The sequence below is a fragment of the Dromiciops gliroides genome, chromosome 1, assembly GCF_019393635.1.
Source record: "Dromiciops gliroides isolate mDroGli1 chromosome 1, mDroGli1.pri, whole genome shotgun sequence".
In the NCBI taxonomy this organism is placed as follows: Eukaryota; Metazoa; Chordata; class Mammalia; order Microbiotheria; family Microbiotheriidae; genus Dromiciops; species Dromiciops gliroides.
Genome location: NC_057861.1, coordinates 675734143 through 675752286, shown reverse-complemented (window position 1 = coordinate 675752286; position 18144 = coordinate 675734143). Strand labels below are relative to the sequence as shown.

The following is an 18144-nucleotide window of genomic DNA, read 5'->3' as shown; positions in this document are numbered from 1 at the left end:
ATATTTACACTAACATAGAGAACTGTCGTGGGAAAACAGCTTTGGAAATTTTAAGGCACTATAGAGAGTTGTTATTATTGAGGATTATTCTTAAAGTAATACAGGGTCGAGAAGCAAGGGCAGGTGAAAACGGAGACACGTGGAGGTTCCTGTCACCCGGTAATTTAAGAGTTAACCTAGCGCCGGGGCATTGTGGTCCTTTGAGTTCGTAGGCCGCCTATTGCCTCCATTTTCCCCTGGTATGGGACTCTATTTCCCGAGGAGCCCCACAACTTCGCGGTTCAGGGAGGGCGGGGAAAGGCAGAGCGTCTCGTGGACCCCCCCCCCCCCCATGGGGATTGTAGTTCGAACCTCCCCTGGAGGCCTGCAGGAATCATCGGGGCGGGGATCCGTAGGGGACTCGGTGTCCCAGCGGCCCTAGCGGTTCGGGCGGGACGCTGAAAGGGGTGGGACCAACTAGGGGAGTTAAGCGAAGATGGTGGCGCGCGTGGCGTGCTGCCCCCGGCCTCTGCCTGTCTTTTCGTGGCGCGCGCTGGCGCTGGCGCCCAGGAGCGCGAACCCCGACGCGAATTCCCGCCGGCTCTGACCCCGCGCCCCCGCGCGCCGCCTGCCCGGCCCGGCATGCCCCGCGCCCGCAAGGGACACGCGCCCCGTAGGGGAGGACAGCGCCGTGGTGGGGGTGAGTGCGAGGGTCCGGGGGCGGGGCCTGGGCGCTGGGGGCGGGGCCTGGGTGCCGGGGCGGGCGGAGCGAGGCTTGAGGAAGGGGCGCGGGGGGCGAGGTCTGAGGGTGCAGGACTTAACGAAGGAAGATGAGGGAAGGTTAAGAGGAGTCTGGGAGCTGAAGAATCTGGGGGCTTGAGCAGGAGAGTACGCGACTTGGGGAGGTCTGGAGGACTGAGGAGGGGCACAATATGTTCAGGATGGAGTGGTGTGAGGGGCTTGAGGTGTCTGGAGGACTGAGGAGGAGCACAATATATTCAGGACCAGGGTGGTGTAAGGGACTTGGGGGCTCTGGAGGACTGTGGGTATGATCAGGACAGGGTGGTGTGAGGGGCTTGGGGTGGGAGTCAAGGACCATAGCATCAGGATGGGGTGGTGTAAGCAGGCTTGGGGAATCTGAGTGGGGGACTTAGGGAGGGCTGAGCAAGGAGCTGAGGCTGGGGTCTTGGAGTCTCTGGGGACTCCTCTGGGCAAGTGTGGGAGAGCTGTGTAAAGAAGGGGTGACAATAGCCTGGCATTATAGGTGTGTGCAGTGGGGAGGGAGGATCTGAGAAGGGGTCGGAGGCACAGTCTCTCTTGGGGTGAATTTGCCTTAGATAGGACTTTGTCCAGGGAGTGAGAAGTGAGTAAGGGAGGCAGCCCCAGGGGTTCCTGTGAAGCCACCTGTGGCCCCTGAATCTTGCCTTGGGGGAGCTGTGGTCAGTGGGCTTCCAATGGGGATGGGGGCAGGGGATGAAGTGGTCCTTCTCTTCCCTCCTTGTCCTTTCCCCTGCTTTTCTCCCCTCCTAGCTCCAGAGGTATAGCGTAGCTTCTCATTTCTGGGCTTCTGGGCACATGCCCATGGAAAATAGAGCCACGTGGATACTGAACTTCAGCCTTTTTTATGGGCCTGGTGTAAAGAAAGGAAGCCTGGCATGGGAGGCAGGACACCTGAGTTATAGTGTGGCCCAGGACAGGTTTCCTTTTCCCATTGGACATCTCTACTTCTCAGCCTGTAAATGAGGGGGACTGGAGCAGACAGTGTCTAGGGATGGCTTGTCTAAGCTAAGAGATGTCAGAAATGGGGTTTAAGGCCAGGCTTCTGATTTTTCAGGTTACAGAGGGAGGTGATTTCTACTGAGAGCTACATGTGCTACCTGCCTCAGTTTTGCCCTCAGCACTTGACCTTTTAATAATAACAGCCTTAAGCTTTAGAAGGGCCTTTCTTCACAACCCTGAGGAATAGGTATCATTCCCATTTTATAAATGAGGAAACTGAGGCTCAGAGAGAGGAAGTCACACGCATGTTAGTTAAGTGTTGGAGCTGAGACTCTCAACCCCTACTTTTCTCTATGATTACACAGCTGGCAAATGACAGCTGGGATTTGAGCTCTGATCTTCTGAATCCAAGCTTTTCTTTCTTCCTCAACTCACTTCCCGCTTGCTGGGAAACTTGCTGGACCAGGTCTGCATGTGGAGTGGGGTGCTAGCTCCCTGGCCCTTGCCAATCCCTGATCTCTTCAGGGGTGGGGCCCAGGAAGTAAAGTGAAGCAGGTTGATAGAAGAGTGGGGGCAACTGTGGCAAGGGCCCAGGGAGCAGGTACTGGAGGCTTGCTCGTTTACTCCTGGGGAGCTGGCTGGTCTTGCGGCTGAGGCTCTCCCAGAGAGACATGCCCTCCTTGTTTGAGGCAGAAGGGTGTCTGCCTGCCCTATCAGCCCTTGGTGGACAGTCTGTGAAATGTGATAATCAGAGTTCCCTGGAGGCCTGAGACTGGCCCAGTACTTAGCTTCTCTAAGGCAGAGTTCAGACCCTGGGGACTAGATCAGATGAGCCCCAAGGGATTCCAGAGTCAAGCCTCACCTGGGGAAACCTAGACTCTGGACCAGGAAGGTACTTGTCCAAGGTCACTCCTGAGCCCACGTTCTTCTCACTCTATTATTCTGCCTTCAGGCAAGAGGAAAAAGTAAATATAGCATCTGAATACTGGGAAGTTTCCCAAGTCCCTCTCCCTGAGCACGTGGCTTTCTCTCACTTCCCTAGGCATTCACAGGCTGGTTACCATCTCCTTACATTGGCTCCCCAAATCCCTGGAGAAGTGATCTACAGAGACCTTCAAACTCCTTGAGGAAGGGAAGGTGGGATTTTTGGGGCTCAGAGCCTGGACTAGATCCAGGAGAAGCCAGGGTTGCTCTAGGGCAACCAAGAGCAAGCTCTAAGTGTCTCCTTCTAAGCCCAGCAAGAAGTCTGCTGTAGCTGGCGTGGAGGTCGAGGGGCCTGGGCCCGGGGGACCGCAGAGAGCTCAGCAGAGCAGGAGTGGATGTGCTGCACTGTCAGCCGAGGCGTGGGGACACTCAGGTCCTGTCTCCAGGGTTTATTCCTTCCTGGATTGTGGAGCATCAGAGGTGTTTGCTGAGTCCTGAATGTGTGGGTCACACCCAGTGTGTACAGGGCAGGTATTAGGTCACTTGTCTCTCTGGGGCCTTTAGGAAGCTGTGGTATTCTGGAGGACTGAGAATCCAGTGTGATTGTTCTCTGTCAGAGCAGAATCTGCACCCCCACCCCCTACCCCAGGCATCTGGGCTCTTGGTAGCCCCTGAAAACCAAGTGATGGGGGTTTGACAGATGGGCAGATGTGGTAGAGCTTTGGGAGCAACTGAGGAAGGCAGGCGGGCGGAGGAGCCTTTACCCCAGCTAGGCTGGGCCTGAACATGCCCCTAGAACCACAGTTCTCCAGACTTAGGCAGGCAAGGGGGGGCCGGCGGGCAGGCCTTGCTTCCTCCCCTGAGCTGGCAGGGCCAGCCCTCTGCTGGAGCCTCCCTCCTGGCTGGGTCTTCTTTCTTTGCTCCCCCTTCCAAGGAAGGAAGTGGGTGTGACTACATTGCCTTGGGGCCTGGGGCCCAGAGATTAGTGCCCTGGGGCACCTAGGTCCAGTTGAACTCTTCATCCCAGATGAGAGTTCCTGAAAGTGCCACACCTGGGCGAGCCCTTAGCTGACATGTCTAGAACACGTGGAGGTTTTCAAAGCTTTTTACGCACCTCAGATGTTCTGTATAACTTGTGAGGCACGCGCCCCACCGCTACCCTGCTCTTTCTGGTTCTGCTCCAAGCCTCAGTTTCCCCTTTTCAGGTTACAGAGGGAGGTGATTTCCACTGAGAGCTACATGTGGGAGCAGAGGCAGAGCCATACACAGGCCACTAGCCATGGAGGTCAGGGGTGGGGCGAGCACCTGCACTCCTTAGCGTTGTGGCTCGTTTGGGACATTGGAGACAAGCAAGCCCTTTTCTCCATCATTCCTAAATCGCAAGTGAGCTTTGGGGGTCTCACAGAGGAGGAAGCATCTCCCTGTATGACACCCCGGTGGTACAGGGGTTGGGCCTTGAGAGGACAGGGAGAAGGAGAAATGATAGTGAGCAGGATGTTGGGGCCCTTCAGGAAAGTAACGACGTGTCTCCCCGAGGTAGGCCACAAGGCACAGTTCCATGATATCAGTCTTGGGTTAGAGACCTCCCCCCAACGTCTCTGTGTTCCCCATCTTTGGCATTCATCCTTATCATGCTTATATTTGGAGCCTGGGCCCCCTCTTGGAGTAGTAACAAGTTTCATTAATTCATCCTGAGCTGCGTTGGGGCAGGCCGGCCACCAAACGCGAATGGCCTAAGTATTGTAGAGAAGACAAAGGTCGGATGGTGTTCCTCCTTCGAGAAGGACGTTCCTTCTCCCAGTTGGCACCAGTTTCCAGCCATTAGTGGCCTCGTTGTAGAAATGCTGCCCATAAGGCACACATCCTTAGCTCCAGCCTTTGAGTGTCTGTGGCTCCTTTAGGGATGCGCAGTGGCTCAGCATCTGCTTCTCAGATGAGGAATTCTGCTCGGACCCTGGGGAGCATGATTGTGTTGGAGCCCAACCCAGAATGGATTCTCTTTGGGCTTGGCCGCAGGTGCCCCTGGGGCTGTGTGGGTTGGCATTGCCTGCTGCCAGGAGAGTATAATTCAGAGCCCAGCGGGAGCCCTTGCCATAGTAGCATCTTTGATCTTGTGGGGTCCTAAATGAACTGCTTATGGAGACGGGACTTGAGTCTGCAGCCCAGCCAGGGTGGCTGCTCACTGGGCTGGCTGCTCACCGGGCTTTCCTCTCTTCCTGTCCTTGGTTTGCTCATCTGTAAAAGGAGGGGGTTGCGGGGCAGCTAGGTGGCGCAGTGGATAGAGCACTGGCCCTGGAGTCAGGAGGACCTGAATTCAAATCTGGCCTCAGACACTTAACACTTACTAGCTGTGTGACCCTGGGCAAGTCACTTAACCCCAATTGCCTCACCAAAAAAAAAAAAAGGAGGGGGTTGCACCAGAGGATCTCAGTCCTTGAGCCAGGAAGCCAGGGATGACCTCCCCATTTTGCCTTTCCCAGGAGCTCGGAGCAGCGCCCAGGCCGACTCTCCCTCCAGTGATGACGAAGCGGCGAGTGAAGTGTTGAGTCACTACAGCAGTACAAGTGAGGGTGCTAGCATTGCCGAGGAGAACCTAGGTAAGGAGAGGCCCTTCGGCCTCTCATCAGGCCCCCTGCACCTGTTCTCAGGGGCTGGGGCCGTGAAGGGGAACTGACGGCTCTCATGGGTGGGGTCTGCAGGCAATGAAGTGGTGGACGAACAGGCCCAGCAAGAGGAGCTGGAGGAGAAACTCAAGGAACGCATCGACGACGTGGCCGACAAAAGGTACTCGCTCGTGTGGGGAGTGGCGCAGCTGCCGTGGCCCACCCCCTCTGTCCTGCCCCTCTTCCCTCTGGGAGCCTGTGACGGCCCCATCCTTTCCCTGGGAGGGTCGCTGCCACCATAGCGAGGCTGGAGGCCCCTGTGCTCTCTTGGCTGGATCTCGGCCTCCACGGCTGTGTTTAGTTTCCTGGCGCGACACCCTTGGGATCCGACCCAGGCCTCTGTTCTGTGGGAGTCTGTGTCCCCCTTCTGGGTGAGCCCCAGGCGGCTGGATTAGCCCCGAGGGTGGTGTGACCCGGGCTCCTCCCTCACTCCTCATTCTCCTCCAGTGCCAAGACCAGGCTGGGTGCTCTGGAGAGCCTGCGCCTGGCATTCTCCTCTCGGGTGCTCCTGGACTTTCTGTTGGAGCGGCGCCTCACCCTCACCGACTCCCTCGAAAAGTGCCTCAAGAAAGGTGTGCCTTGGTCTTGTGGCCCTTCCCATCCTGTCACTGCCCCAGCCTCCTTGCCACAGACTGCGGCCAGCCTGGGGGCTCCTGGGGCAGCCTGGGCTGGGCCTGGGGCTGGGGCTGGGGGGGCGATGCTTCAGGTGGCAGCCTGGGCTGGGCCTGGGGCTGGGGGGGGGTGGCGCTTCAGGTGGCAGCGCTCTCCTGAGGCCCATGGACTCTCACTTGGGTGATTGACAAGAGCCTTCCCACCCTCCTTTTCAGGGAAAGGAGAAGAACAGTCTCTTGCCGCAACTGTGCTGACCCTCCTGTGCCTTCAGATGGGCTCGGGGCCGGAGGGGGAGGATCTCTTCCGGAGCCTGCGGCCCCTGCTCATCAGCATCCTTACAGATACCTCCGCCAGCCTTGGAGCTCGGCACAGTGTGAGCACCTCCCGTTTGCCCCAGGGCTCCCCTCCTTGCTCTGGGCCTGGGTGGCTTAGGGAACACGGTCTTTAGGTACCAGCCTGTCAAGCCCCTTGTTTTACAGAGGAAGAAATTTAGGCTGCAGTTGCCTCAGTGTGGGAAAGGAGGAGGGGGATTTGAACTCTTCCCAGGACTCCAAACCCAGCCCTCTTTTCATGGGTCCTCATCATGTGGTCTGCATTCCCGTTATCGCCTTTGATGTTGAGAGTGCCCCCATTGTGCCGAGTGTTCTTGGGGCTGTCTGGCCCACAGAGGGCAGGACCTGGATGGGCTGGCTCACCATCCCTCTCATGCCTCCTTCCTCCAGAGCAGTTTAATGACAAAAAGGGCCACAAATGTGTTTGTGCATAGAGCCAGAGATGCATGAGCTTTAGTGGGGCCTGGCGCCGCCTTCAGGGCTCTTTCATGGACAAGAGATTCAGTCTGTTCTCTCTGGGGCAGAAATGGGAGGGTCCCCAGGGCCAGGGTTTGGCTCAATGAAAGGAAAATCCCAATCCTGAGGCTGAGGAGGCCTGCTCACCCGCTGGCCGCATGCCACAGATGTGTCAGAGTCAGAATTCTTATTCAGCCGAGGGTTGGGAGGCCGGGCCTTCGAGGTCCTTTCCAGCCCTGAGATGCCATGATTCTGATGGGTGTCTTGGTCCCCTCGCCTTTGAGCTCCATGAGGGCAGAGCCCGGCCCGACTTCAGTTTTCTTCTCCCTGTGCTCAGCACAGAACTCTGCACATAGTAGGCTGTCAGCAGATGGCTGTTGAGAGAATACTTGTCCACCACGGTGCCCCACAGAGATAGCCTCCACCCCTCTGGCGAGCCGAGGGGTCGGGAGAGCAGGGATGCCCCTTCTTTTCTCTTCCCCCTCTGGCCCCTTCTTGCAGTGGCTCGGGTAACGGGGCATGGCTAGTTTATATCCCTGGGCAGAGATGAGGAGGGCGGAGCATGGGGCCCAGTGTCCTTAGGTGCCCTACCGCCCCTCTTTCCATTGGCTCACTTGTAAAATACATCAGACTTGGCAGCGTCGGCAGACAGGCACACTCCCTTCAACACTGCAGAAAAAGAGGCTCCTAGGACACTTTGACTTCCCAGGAGGTTCCCAAGCATGTATTCGGTTGGAGCCAGTCACTCCCATCGGTCATCCTCTGCCTTAGACTGGAAGGACGTGGCTGATGTGTAGGGAGGCAGAGGGGAGCGGGCTTGGGAGGCCGCACTTCGGGTCAGGGCTAGACTTAGGCAGTGGCCGGGATGGGGCCTAGTGTTCTTAGGATCATGGGGTTGTGGAGTTAGGGCTGGAAGGGATGTTGGGGGTCATGAGTACAACCCCCTCATTTTACAGATGAGGTGAAGTGACTTTTCTCTGGCTTGGGGGCAGCCCTGGGTTATTGAGGGAATCCTGAGAGAGTCTGACCCCTGACCTGCTCTCCCCTGCAGTGTGCCACAACCCTTGGGATGTGCTGTTACATTGCTGCTGATGATGTGGAGGTGAGTTCTCCCTGTCCTCGCCTCCCTCCCTTGCAGGGCCCAGAGCATCTTCTCACCTCAGTTGACTGATCTGAGGCCCCCTCTGCCGGCTGGTGTAGACGGCCAGCCTCCCTACTCGACTTTGACTCAAACAGAGGCCCAGTGAAGCCGGCAGGCAGCCTCTCTGACCCTGTCCTTACCCTGGGCTTCTGTCTTCCCACAGGACCTCATCTCATGTCTAGCCTGCCTTGAGGGCATCTTCACTGGGGCCTGTAGGGAGGAGTCCTCTTCCACCCCGGCCCCCCTTCAGGCCCTGCATTGCTGTGCCCTCCAGGCCTGGGCCTTACTCCTCACAATCTGCCCTGGCTCCCACATCAGCCGGGTTCTGGACAGGTAGGCAGGGCTAGAGGGGGGAGGAGGGAGGGCTAGTGGAAAAACCCCATCCTCTGGTGCCCATTTCATCTTCTCCTACCTCAGGGTCTCAGACCTGATGCGGTCCTGCCCCAGTAAGGGCTGCATTTCTATTGTAAATAGAATTGGCTTGCCAAAGGTCATGTAGCTATTAAGTGGAAAATCTTAGATTCAGAAGTGGGTTTTCTGACACCACTTGCAGGACTCTTTCCATTAGACCACATTGCCTGGATTCACCCTCCTTCAGGGAAATAGAACAGTATATGGCTCCCATTTTCTGAAGCTGCTTGGTAGAAGGGGAAGGGGAGAGCCCAGAGGGTGTGGAGATTTTCAGACACAAGCAGTGAGGAGCCTTGAGGTTGAGTGGAACTCATTGCTTTGCCTCTCCCCCCTGAATTCCCATCCTGGGATGAGGGAAGATGTTAGGGTTTACTCACGTGGTGCCCCCTGCCCTCACACAGCCAGCTGCCGGAGCTGCCCCAGCTCCTGTCCAGTGACAGCGTACACCTCCGCATCGCAGCTGGGGAGACGATCGCCTTGCTCTTTGAGTTGGGCCGAGACCTAGAGGTACCAAGAGGAGTGGGGGAGGGGAAGTTTGGGGCTGGCATGGGGTAGGGATAGAGGAAGCTGAACTGTGCTGAGCCTCCCTGTCCCATGCCTCCTCCAGGAGGACTTCCTGTATGAGGACACCGACAGCCTGTGCAGCACCCTCCGTGCCCTGGCCACGGACAGCAACAAGTACCGCGCCAAGGCCGACCGGCGCAAACAGCGCTCCATCTTCCGGGATGTGCTGCACTTTATTGAGGTGGGAAGCACCCTCGCACACAAACACACACACGTGTATGTGCACACATGCACATGCACATACACTGAACCAACCCTGATGGTGGGTTACCTACACCCAATTTTTCCTCCTCTCCCTGGTCTCCAGAATTGCCCCAGTTTGTGCAGGGGCCGGAATTCAGATCCGTGTCACCCTGGGTTAGGTCCGTATACCCAGCAATAGCAAATGTTTACCAAGCACCAAGGCTGTCCTGGGAGCTTGTGGTATCACCCCCTCCCATGTTTCTGCATCCCTGAATGAGGGGCCTGGGCCGGATGGGCTCTAGGGGGTTCTCCCAAGGTTCCATCCCTCTGGTCCTGTGGGGTTGCCCCTCAGGCCATGTTCTAGGCCCAGTCACCCATGCTGCTGGCAGGCACTGAAGGGCATTCTCTAGACCAGTGGTAATTAAGCACCACCTGGGTGCACTGGGCTGGGGAAAGTGCATGGTTTCTGGGTGCCCCCCCCTCCCCAGAGGAGCAGAGCATAAACCAGACAATGCCAGTGTACAGTATTCTGGGAGCTCAGTGGTCATGTCCCCACCCCTTCCCATTCACCAGCCTGAGAAAGGGCTGAGAATGGGTTTCTTGGGCTGACAGCCTCTTCCTTGTTCATCTTCTCTAGACTGGGGAGTGTCAGGAAGAGACAATCAAGTTTGGACTGGAATGTATGTATGTGGACAGCTGGGCCCGCCGCCGGACGTATGCGGCATTTAAGGAGACCTTGGGCTCCGGGGTCCTCCACCACCTGCAGGTACTGTCCTAGGGCTTTGGTCAGGAGCAGCGGGACCCGCTCCCATCCCCCAAAGGCCTCACATTGCCCCCTTGCTCCTCCTAGAACAATGAGCTGCTTCGAGACATCTTTGACCTGGGGCCGGTGCTGGTGCTTGATGCTGCTGCCGTGAAGGCCAGCAAGATTTCCCGCTTTGAGAAGGTTTGTAGTCGGCCCAGCCTCCCCCTTTGTCTCTCTTCCATTCTGCCTCCTACCCTGTCTGGGCCATTCTTTCACAGCGTGGCCTGTTTATGAGAGGGCCGCTGGCTTGGAAGGAGTGGGAGGCCCACCCTGGACAGACCCTCTGTGCTCACCCTCACCTGGGGCTCATTCTGCAAGCACCGGCCCAGCTGGCTCCTAAATAGCCTCTCTCTCTTCCAGCACCTCTACAATTCAGCTGCCTTCAAAGCCCGGACGAAAGCGCGGAGCCGTGTCCGGGATAAGCGTGCGGACGTGCTCTAAGCTCGGGGCCTCCCCTGGCCCTGGGGCTGGGTGAGGAGGCTGCACTCATCCCAGTTTTTAGATAGAAGAATAAGGCCACAACCTTCTACGTCATGTGGCCTGGCTCCCTGGGGGCCTTCACTTTATTTTTTTAATGACAAACCAAATAGGGGGCTTGGGGGGGCGGGGCTGCCAGCACCAGGCTCCCCTCGCCCCACTGCCCTCAGCTCCCCTTTCCTTCAGCCCCTCCCTTCAGCCCCCTCTCCTCCCTCCCCTTCACCCATCTCTCCTGCTGGGCCAGGGTTTGATTTGGGCCCCGGGGACATCAATTACCTTCTGTGCCTGACTGTCCTCAGGGGGTGAGGGATTGATGCCACAGTGATGTCAAGGAAGGAGAGAACCCCAAAAGTCCCCAGGCTGATGAGTAAATGGGGTGGGCAGAGATCCTCTACCTCTTCTCTGCCTGCTCTTCCCCCTGATCGACTCTGGCTCCCTAGGAGAGAGCTGGATGGTGTAAGTGGAGGTGCTGGGACGCTCCTCTTCCTCCGGTCCTTAACACATACTCAGTACGTTCTCCACCCTCCCACACCTCAGCAGGGAAGGGGGCTTTCTGGAATGTCTATCTAGATGTGCTGGTTTTATAAGAAGATGAATATCAGAGAGAATTAAAAGAGACCATACATACCTTGGCTCCAGTGTGCTGCTTCAGCCACGCTCTTCTGCACATACCCTGACCCGAGCTGGCCCGGGGAGGGGGGAAGGGGCCCGAGGTGGGCCTCGGCTTCTGCCCTTCTGCAGGGAGGTGGCCATCGACCTCCATTCCTGACTGCTGGTGAAGGGGAGAAGGTGGCAGAGCAGACTGCTGCTCTCTAACACAGCCCCTGGCCACCCAAGGGAGAGAAGGGTGACCTCAGAACGCCGCGGAGCAGGCTGGGCCAGCCTTGGGTTTGGGGGCTGGGGTACGTCCCCTCCAGACCTCAGATGGCTCCCTTTCCCATATTTGTCTGGGGTCTCCCCAGCCTAGCATACCCAGGAGGCTTTCCTTCCCCCATCCTTCCTTCCTTAGGAGTTGACCCATATCAACTCCCAGGGCCCCTCCTGTGGCACAACAGGCTGACCTGGCAGGGGAGGGCCTGTCCAGGGGCTCTCAGATCCTCAGGGGGAGCTGGCGGAGGGCTCGGATACCTCCTCCCCCTGAATGGTCTCCCTTCAAGGCCGAGTGTCCGCAGGAGACTTGGAACACTTTGTTGGTCCAGAGGGGAGGAGAGAACAGCTATTTTTGGATGGCCTCAGACAGACTTGAGCTCCTGCTATCTGTGGGATGCAGACAGTGGGCGAGGTGGCCCGGGCCAGACAGGAGGTGTTGACAGGAGAGGGGGAGGGACAGGAGAGGCTACAAGTCGGGGCGGGGAAGGCTTACTCCAGGATCCCTTTTAAGATGCTTCATTGACTTCAGAACCACACTGTCCCTATCTCTGGGGCCCTCGAATAGGAACTTTGACCTAGATACCAGTGACCCCTGATTCCCAGATTCTCTTCCTCTTCTATATTAACTGGAGGAAACAGGAGATCTTCCCTTACCCATTCCCGTATTATTTCTCCTTTAACTTTCACCTGTTTGAAGTCTTACTTTTTTTTTTTTTTTTGGTGAGGCAATTGGGGTTAAGTGACTTGCCCAGGGTCACATAGCTAGTAAGTGTCAAGTGTGTGAGGCCAGATTTGAACTCAGGTCCTTCTGAATCCAGGGTTGGTGCACTATCCACTGTGCCACCTAGCTGCCCCTTCTCTTCCTCTTCTAGACAGGGGCAGGGCCTTGGTTGCCTGGTGTGGTAGCAGAAACCCCAGAGGCAGTGATGACATCTCCCATTGCTTTCGTGTTTTAAGGTTTACAGAGTGCTTTCCTCACAACTCTGGCTCTAAATCGTAGCCCTCAAGCTCAGGGAGTGCTGTGCCTCAGTTTCCCCATCTGAAAAAGGGCAATAATATTTGCATCCTTGATGTCATTGGGTGTTGTGAGGCACCTGGAGAATCCTAGAGCAATGTCATCACCTGTGTTAGTTATTCCCCTGCCTGTGTTAGGCTGTGGGGATCTGGGCATAGGGATGTGAGGACAGGCTTTAGACCACGTACCATTTATTGATATATAAAAATGTTTTGTAGAAAGAAACTTATAAATGAGGAGGTTGTGTCTGGGGTGTATAAATCTAGGCCACACTGAAGGAGGGGGAGAGGGAGGGCTTGCCCTCCTTCTGTCCCCATTGAGCACCGAGTCCCCAGACAGAGCCGTTTGTGGGAGCAGAGGGTGTGGAGGTCAGAGGTCAGGCCTTCCCTCAGCTGAGGCCTCGAGCTTCACTGGTGTTGAGCCTTCGCCACTGGCTGAGGCTGGCCAGCCGTAGCTTCAGCAGCGTTTCCTCCTGCACCCGCAGCGTGTGGGCCAGGACTCGCAGGGACTCGCTCTGCAGCACTGGGACAGGTGGGAAGAAAGGAGAGGCCTGCTTTACAGGGGCTCCCCAGGACCCTCTTCTCTCTCATGCACTGGCCTGGTGACATAACTGGACGTAACTAGATCATCCCCAGCGGACTTTCTCAGCCTAATCCAGGTTGCTGTAACCACGCAGAGGGTGTGCACAGCATTGATACCCAGGCAGATGGAGAAGACAGCAGAGGACTTGGAGGCAGGAGACCTCAGTTCAAAACCGTTTTCCTTGGGCAGCTAGGTGGTGCAGTGGATAGAGCACCAGACCTGGAGTCAGGAGTACCTGAGTTCAAATCCGGCCTCAGACACTTAACACTTACTAGCTGTGTGACCCTGGGCAAGTCACTTAACCCCAATTGCCTCACTAAAATAAAAAAACAAACAAACAAAACCATTTGCCTTTTTTTTTTTGTGAGGCAATTGGGGTTAAGTGACTTGCCCAGGGTCACACAGCTAGTAAGTGTTAAGTGTCTGAGGCCGGATTTGAACTCAGGTACTCTTGACTCCAGGGCTGGTGCTCTATCCACTGTGCCACCTAGCTGCCCCTGTTTGCCATTTTTTACTAGCTGGGTGACTGGGGACAGCTCTTGGCTGTCTGTGCCTCTGCTTGCTTCTCTGTGAAATGGTGTAGCCCTAGGTGAGCCTTACCCGCCTTTCCAGCTCCAATCCTAAGATCATGCAATCTCAACATTATAACCTGAGCAAAGCAGGGAAATAATCATCCCCCCTCTTCCCACCCCACCCCCAAAGAGTTGTTGCCTTTGGGATTCTTTGCTATTGTACCCCCTCTCCTTGTGTGGGTGCAGCCCCTTCCCAGCCTCTCCCCCCATCAGTCCCTAGCCCTGGTACCACTCAGGTAGACAGCCAGGATGGCAAGGGCGAGGCAGGTAAGGATGAGCAGCGCCAGCAGTAACAAGAAGGCCCCTCGCCCATGGGCTGGGTTACAGCCAGCCTGGACACAAAGCGACGGGGGCAGTATGCCCATCAGCTCCTCCCATTGCTGCGAGGCTGGGTCATCAGGTAGGTAGGGATGCAGGGTCCCTGTGGGAGACAGGGGTGTTGGATTGCCTTTTCCTAGGGAGAACTCCCTTTCTCTGCCCAAACCTTAGAGAGAAAGCGTGGTCCGTACCTCCATTGTGCAGGTCGCTGATGGATTCAACAGGGTGCAGGCTGACCTCGGTGAGGTGACCGTGTGGGATGGCCCCAGTGCCCGGGCTCACCATGATGGGCAGGATGGCATCTGAGAGAGAAAGAGATGCTGGGTGTAGTGGCTGGTATGGGGGGAGGAGTCCCCCCACCCCCAGTGGAAAGGGCCCACGGGCCAGTGTTCTTCTGGGCATAGGCCTTGGGTCAGTCTAAAAAGTAATCCATCAGGGCCTGGCCTTCTCCCCACCCCCCAGTGCTGGATCATTGGAGCCCAAGAGAATTTCACACGTGTTCTTGTAGCCAGTCCCCCTTCCCCCCTCCCCTCCCCCAAAGTCCACAGGATTAGTCTTGATTTCTTTTCCTTCTTTCTCCCTCCCCTCCACCCTCCCCATGCCCCCACAGAGTCAGGCCAGGGCATAACCACTGAGTGTGACATTTACGCAAAACTCTGTATACTGATGGGAGACCTGGAGGAAGGAAGGGAGAGTCCTTAGCCTACGGGAGCCCCCATCTGCTGTTTGAGCAGACATTGCACCTGATCCGAATGAGAAACCCAGACCCCTTCCTCTGCCATCTCCCAATCTGAGGGAAGGCCAGACCCTCCCGAGGTGTGCCAGCTCCCAGCAGTCCCTCCCCAGGGGAAGAGGGAGCTAATGATGAAGGGCTTCTGGAGGTGACTGGGGACTTGGTCATGCAGTAAAGGGAAGTGTCAGCATCAGCCCGTGGGCAGCAAAAGGAAAGTAAACATTGAGGCCCAGACAGCAGCTTCTGGGGTCTTAAGGGCCAGAGAAGAGTCTCAGCTACAAGGACACGGTCACCCTGAGAGCCCAGGAAGTGAGGAGCGATGGGAATGGCTGAGGAGGTCCCAACCCCAACCCCTTCTCCCAGGGCACAGATTATTAGGCCATGGATAGGGGGTGCAGCCAGGCCTCCTTGCTCCCCGTGTATCCACTCTACCCTGGAGCAGCAGCTTAGGAGACAGCAGAAACCATGGATACCTTACCCAGTGACCCTGTCCCAGCCTGTTGTGCCTCTGCCCCCCATCTATAGTCCTAGCTTCCTCCCACTAGCACCGGAACCCATGGCTATTCCAGAAGCATGCAGCCGCCCAAGTTGTTGTCTCTACTGCTAAACCCTCCCACCCCCAGCCCTAGCTTGGCAAGCTGTCTCCCAACCATTGTCTCTTTGCAGAGAGGACATAGGTACGGCAGGGCAGGGATGGGGTAGGAGGGATGCCATGTCCCTGAGTCCCTTCGGGCCAGACTGGGACATAAGGTGAGAAATTTGGGTGTCTCAGGGATGAGCTGTCCCCATCTCCTTAGAAGTGTTGGGCTAGGAGCATCAATGGGATGCCCCATGCTCAGTGGGAGGACCAAAGTCAGCTTGGGCACCTAATGACAAGGATAGGGGGGCTCCCACTCCATGCTTTCTCCCCCGGGTCCCCTTAGAAGGTCAAAAGAGGTGCCTGGAGCCAAGCAAGTGCATGCCTGAAACAGCCTACCTCCCCTTCTCAGATCCCAGGGAGGGGAGTCCATTCAGATGCCTCCCAGTTCACCTTTAGGCATTGGGGAACACCTCAGCCCAGTACCTTCTGCTCCCAAGGCTCTGGGGTCCGAGCCTTGACCTGTCCAGTTCTGCCTGCCCAGGTTCCCTGCCACCACCCACCTACCTTACCTTCTCGGGCCTCCCCAGGCATGGCCAGGTGTGGTGGTCAGTGGGGCTGGAGCCAGATGGGTAGTGCCCTGGGCAAGGGGGAGGAGTAGAGGCAGCAGCCAGCACCTCTCAGAGCCCCTGTCCAGGCCACCAGCTTCCCAAGGCACGTTTGCCCAGGCCAGAAATAGTCTTGAGCTCAGCCTGGAGGGGGTTATATTTAGAGGAGGCGGGACTAAGTAGGGTAGGGACAGAAGGGGCGAGAGCGGTCAGAAGTCCCAGGAAAGGCAGCAGGGCACGCGCATTCTGGCACGGGAACATGCACTGGCATCAGAGGATTGAACGCTGCAAAGGAGACATCTGAGAGGCCCCCTCGGCTTACATCTCAGGGCCCTGAGGACCAGTGAAGGGGATGCCTGTGCCCCCACTCAGCTAGTTAGGAAGTGCTCAGCTCCAAGGCCATTCCTTTGTTCCACCGTATCACTTTCTTCTCTGATCCTGCTCAAGGTGGTGGTGGTGGTGGTGGTGGTAGGCTGCAGTACAAGCTAAGGGCAGCTGATGGTGATCTGCCCCTCACCCATCCAGAGGGTCCTGGGACACCCCAGAAATGTTCTGCAGGGGGCTGGGCCCTGGCTCTCCCTTCTGACTCCACTCAAAGAGGGCATCCCAGGCCACATCGTGCCTTGCTTCCTCCAAGTTCCCCATGATCTGGCCAGTTGGGCACCTCACAATCACCTACCTACACATGCAGTCAACGCCTTTGCAAAAAGTGCTTTACAAAGCACTTTCATACATATTGTCTCATCTGATCCTCAAGCAACCCTGGAAAGAAAGGTAGGTGCTATTATTATTATCCCCATTTGAGAGATGAGGAAACTGAGGTTGAGAGCGGTTTAGAACATTGTCCAGGGTCTCTCAGGCAAGAATGGAATTCATGTCTTCTTGATTCCAACTCCAGGCCTCTACCCATTCACCATTCAGCTTGCCTCATTATATGGAATCAGGATTTAGAACTTAAAGAGAATTTAGAAATCCCCTAGTCCATTCCCCCCTGACTTTCATGCATGGGGAAACTAAGGTTGTAAGAGATAATGACTTGCTTAGAAGCCAGGATTTGAACTTGGATCTTTGGCCCAAGATGCAGTGCTTTCATCACTAGACTTGCAATGGCCTCCCAGCTGGTCTCTCTGTCACTAGAACAGATGTTCTGAACCCGTTTTTTTGTTTGTTTGTTTGTTTGTTTTTGTGGGTTTTTTTGTGTTTGTTTTTTGGTGAGGCAGTTGGGGTTAAGTGACTTGCCCAGGGTCACACAGCTAGTAAGTGTTAAGTGTCTGAGGCTGGATTTGAACTCAGGTCCTCCTGACTCCAGGGCCGGTGCTCTATCCACTGAGCCACCTAGCTGACCCTCTGAACCCGTTTTTATGTCATGGGTTCTTTTGGCTTCTGAAGCCCTTCCTAGAATGTTTTTAAATGCATAAAATAAAATACACTGAATTACAAAAGAAACCAAAGGTTAGTGGAAATGAAGATGTCATTTATCTCTCATCCAAGTTTATAGGTCCCCTGTAATCTATCCACAGATTTCTTGGGCACCCCTTCTCTAGAGTCTCCATTCCATTTGGTATATGCTAGAAGTGGCCTTGGAGAAGGTATGGAGACCGGAAGTGCCCCACCCCAGCCACCCCATGGCCCTGCAAGCTAAATTGCTACCCAGCCGGCAGGCCCAGGAAGGCTGTTTGACATCCTGTGGATGTCTGTGTGGATAATCTGCTCCCAGATGAGTCACGACTGGCTGTGCTTTCACTGGGCACAGACCAGGGGTGTGTGGAAGAGAGCAGAGCATTAGAGACTGGTCACCAGGAAGAGATACCACAAGCAGGTGTGTGTGTGTGTGTGTGTGTGTGTGTAGGATTAGAACTCAGGCCCAAAACTTCTAGTCTCCTCCAGTGTGTGTGTATTAACATGGCAGGATAGTAGTGTCTTTTGCTAGACAACTGTAGATCCCCAAAGGTCATCACGGATACATACACGCAGGCGTACAAGCATACACACATGAATACGTGCAGACACTTTGGGTTAGTACAGTGTCAGATGTATCACAAAACCGTCTTGCACACCCACATAAACACACCAGCAAGCCAGTTTTCTACAAATACCCAAATCAACCACATTCACACAGATGTAACCTTACACTTGTACCTGGGACAAGACAAGGATTTCTCGAAGGCCTTAGGAGGTTGCAAGGGATGTTGTGCCAGGAACCACAGAAGCACATGCCTCTACAGACACCGACACAGGTGCCCACACTTGTACACATGCTACTGCACAGTCCTCATAAAATCCTAGGATATCGGAGCTTGGAGGCAACTCAAGAGACCACCTTGTCCAAGCCCTCATTACACACAGAGGGGCAAACGGGCCCAGAGAGGTGAAAGGACTTGTTCAAAGTCATGCAGACAGCAAGGGAAGATCCGCAGCCAGAACCCAGGTCTCTTAACTTCCACCTTGAGGCTCTTGTCCCGTCCATCCCCCACACCTCCGTGCCAGTGATGGGGAAAGAGATGGAGGGTCAAGGAGTGATTGGGAGAGACCACTTCCCCTATATAAAATACCCTGGGAGGAGTGTACATTGGGAAGGATTAGGTCTCATATATAAAGACATT

At 55.9% G+C, this 18144-nt stretch overlaps 2 protein-coding genes across 4 annotated transcripts; one reads left to right on the top strand and one right to left on the bottom strand.

Moving 5' to 3' along the window:
• Positions 1-452: 452 nt before the first annotated feature.
• Positions 453-10893, top strand: IFRD2 (interferon related developmental regulator 2). The gene is made up of 12 exons (XM_043977982.1): positions 453-679; positions 5103-5219; positions 5322-5406; positions 5733-5857; positions 6113-6270; positions 7737-7787; positions 7990-8159; positions 8639-8744; positions 8845-8982; positions 9622-9750; positions 9835-9930; positions 10150-10893. The coding sequence occupies exons 1-12, from the start codon at positions 622-624 to the stop codon at positions 10228-10230; spliced, it is 1314 nt and encodes a 437-aa protein (XP_043833917.1). The 5' UTR covers positions 453-621; the 3' UTR covers positions 10231-10893.
• A 1442-nt stretch (positions 10894-12335) lies between these two features.
• On the bottom strand, positions 12336-15658 carry LSMEM2 (leucine rich single-pass membrane protein 2). Of its 3 annotated transcripts, none has more exons than XM_043977300.1 (4): positions 15506-15658; positions 13815-13925; positions 13535-13726; positions 12336-12673 (listed from the first exon to the last, which is right to left on the bottom strand). In XM_043977300.1, the coding sequence occupies exons 1-4, from the start codon at positions 15525-15527 to the stop codon at positions 12540-12542; spliced, it is 459 nt and encodes a 152-aa protein (XP_043833235.1). In that variant the 5' UTR covers positions 15528-15658; the 3' UTR covers positions 12336-12539. The 3 variants fall into 3 exon arrangements, with proteins under 3 accessions (XP_043833235.1, XP_043833236.1, XP_043833234.1); XM_043977301.1 differs by having other exon boundaries at positions 15501-15640; XM_043977299.1 differs by lacking the exon at positions 15506-15658 and adding an exon at positions 15333-15494.
• Between the last annotated feature and the right edge of the window lie 2486 nt (positions 15659-18144).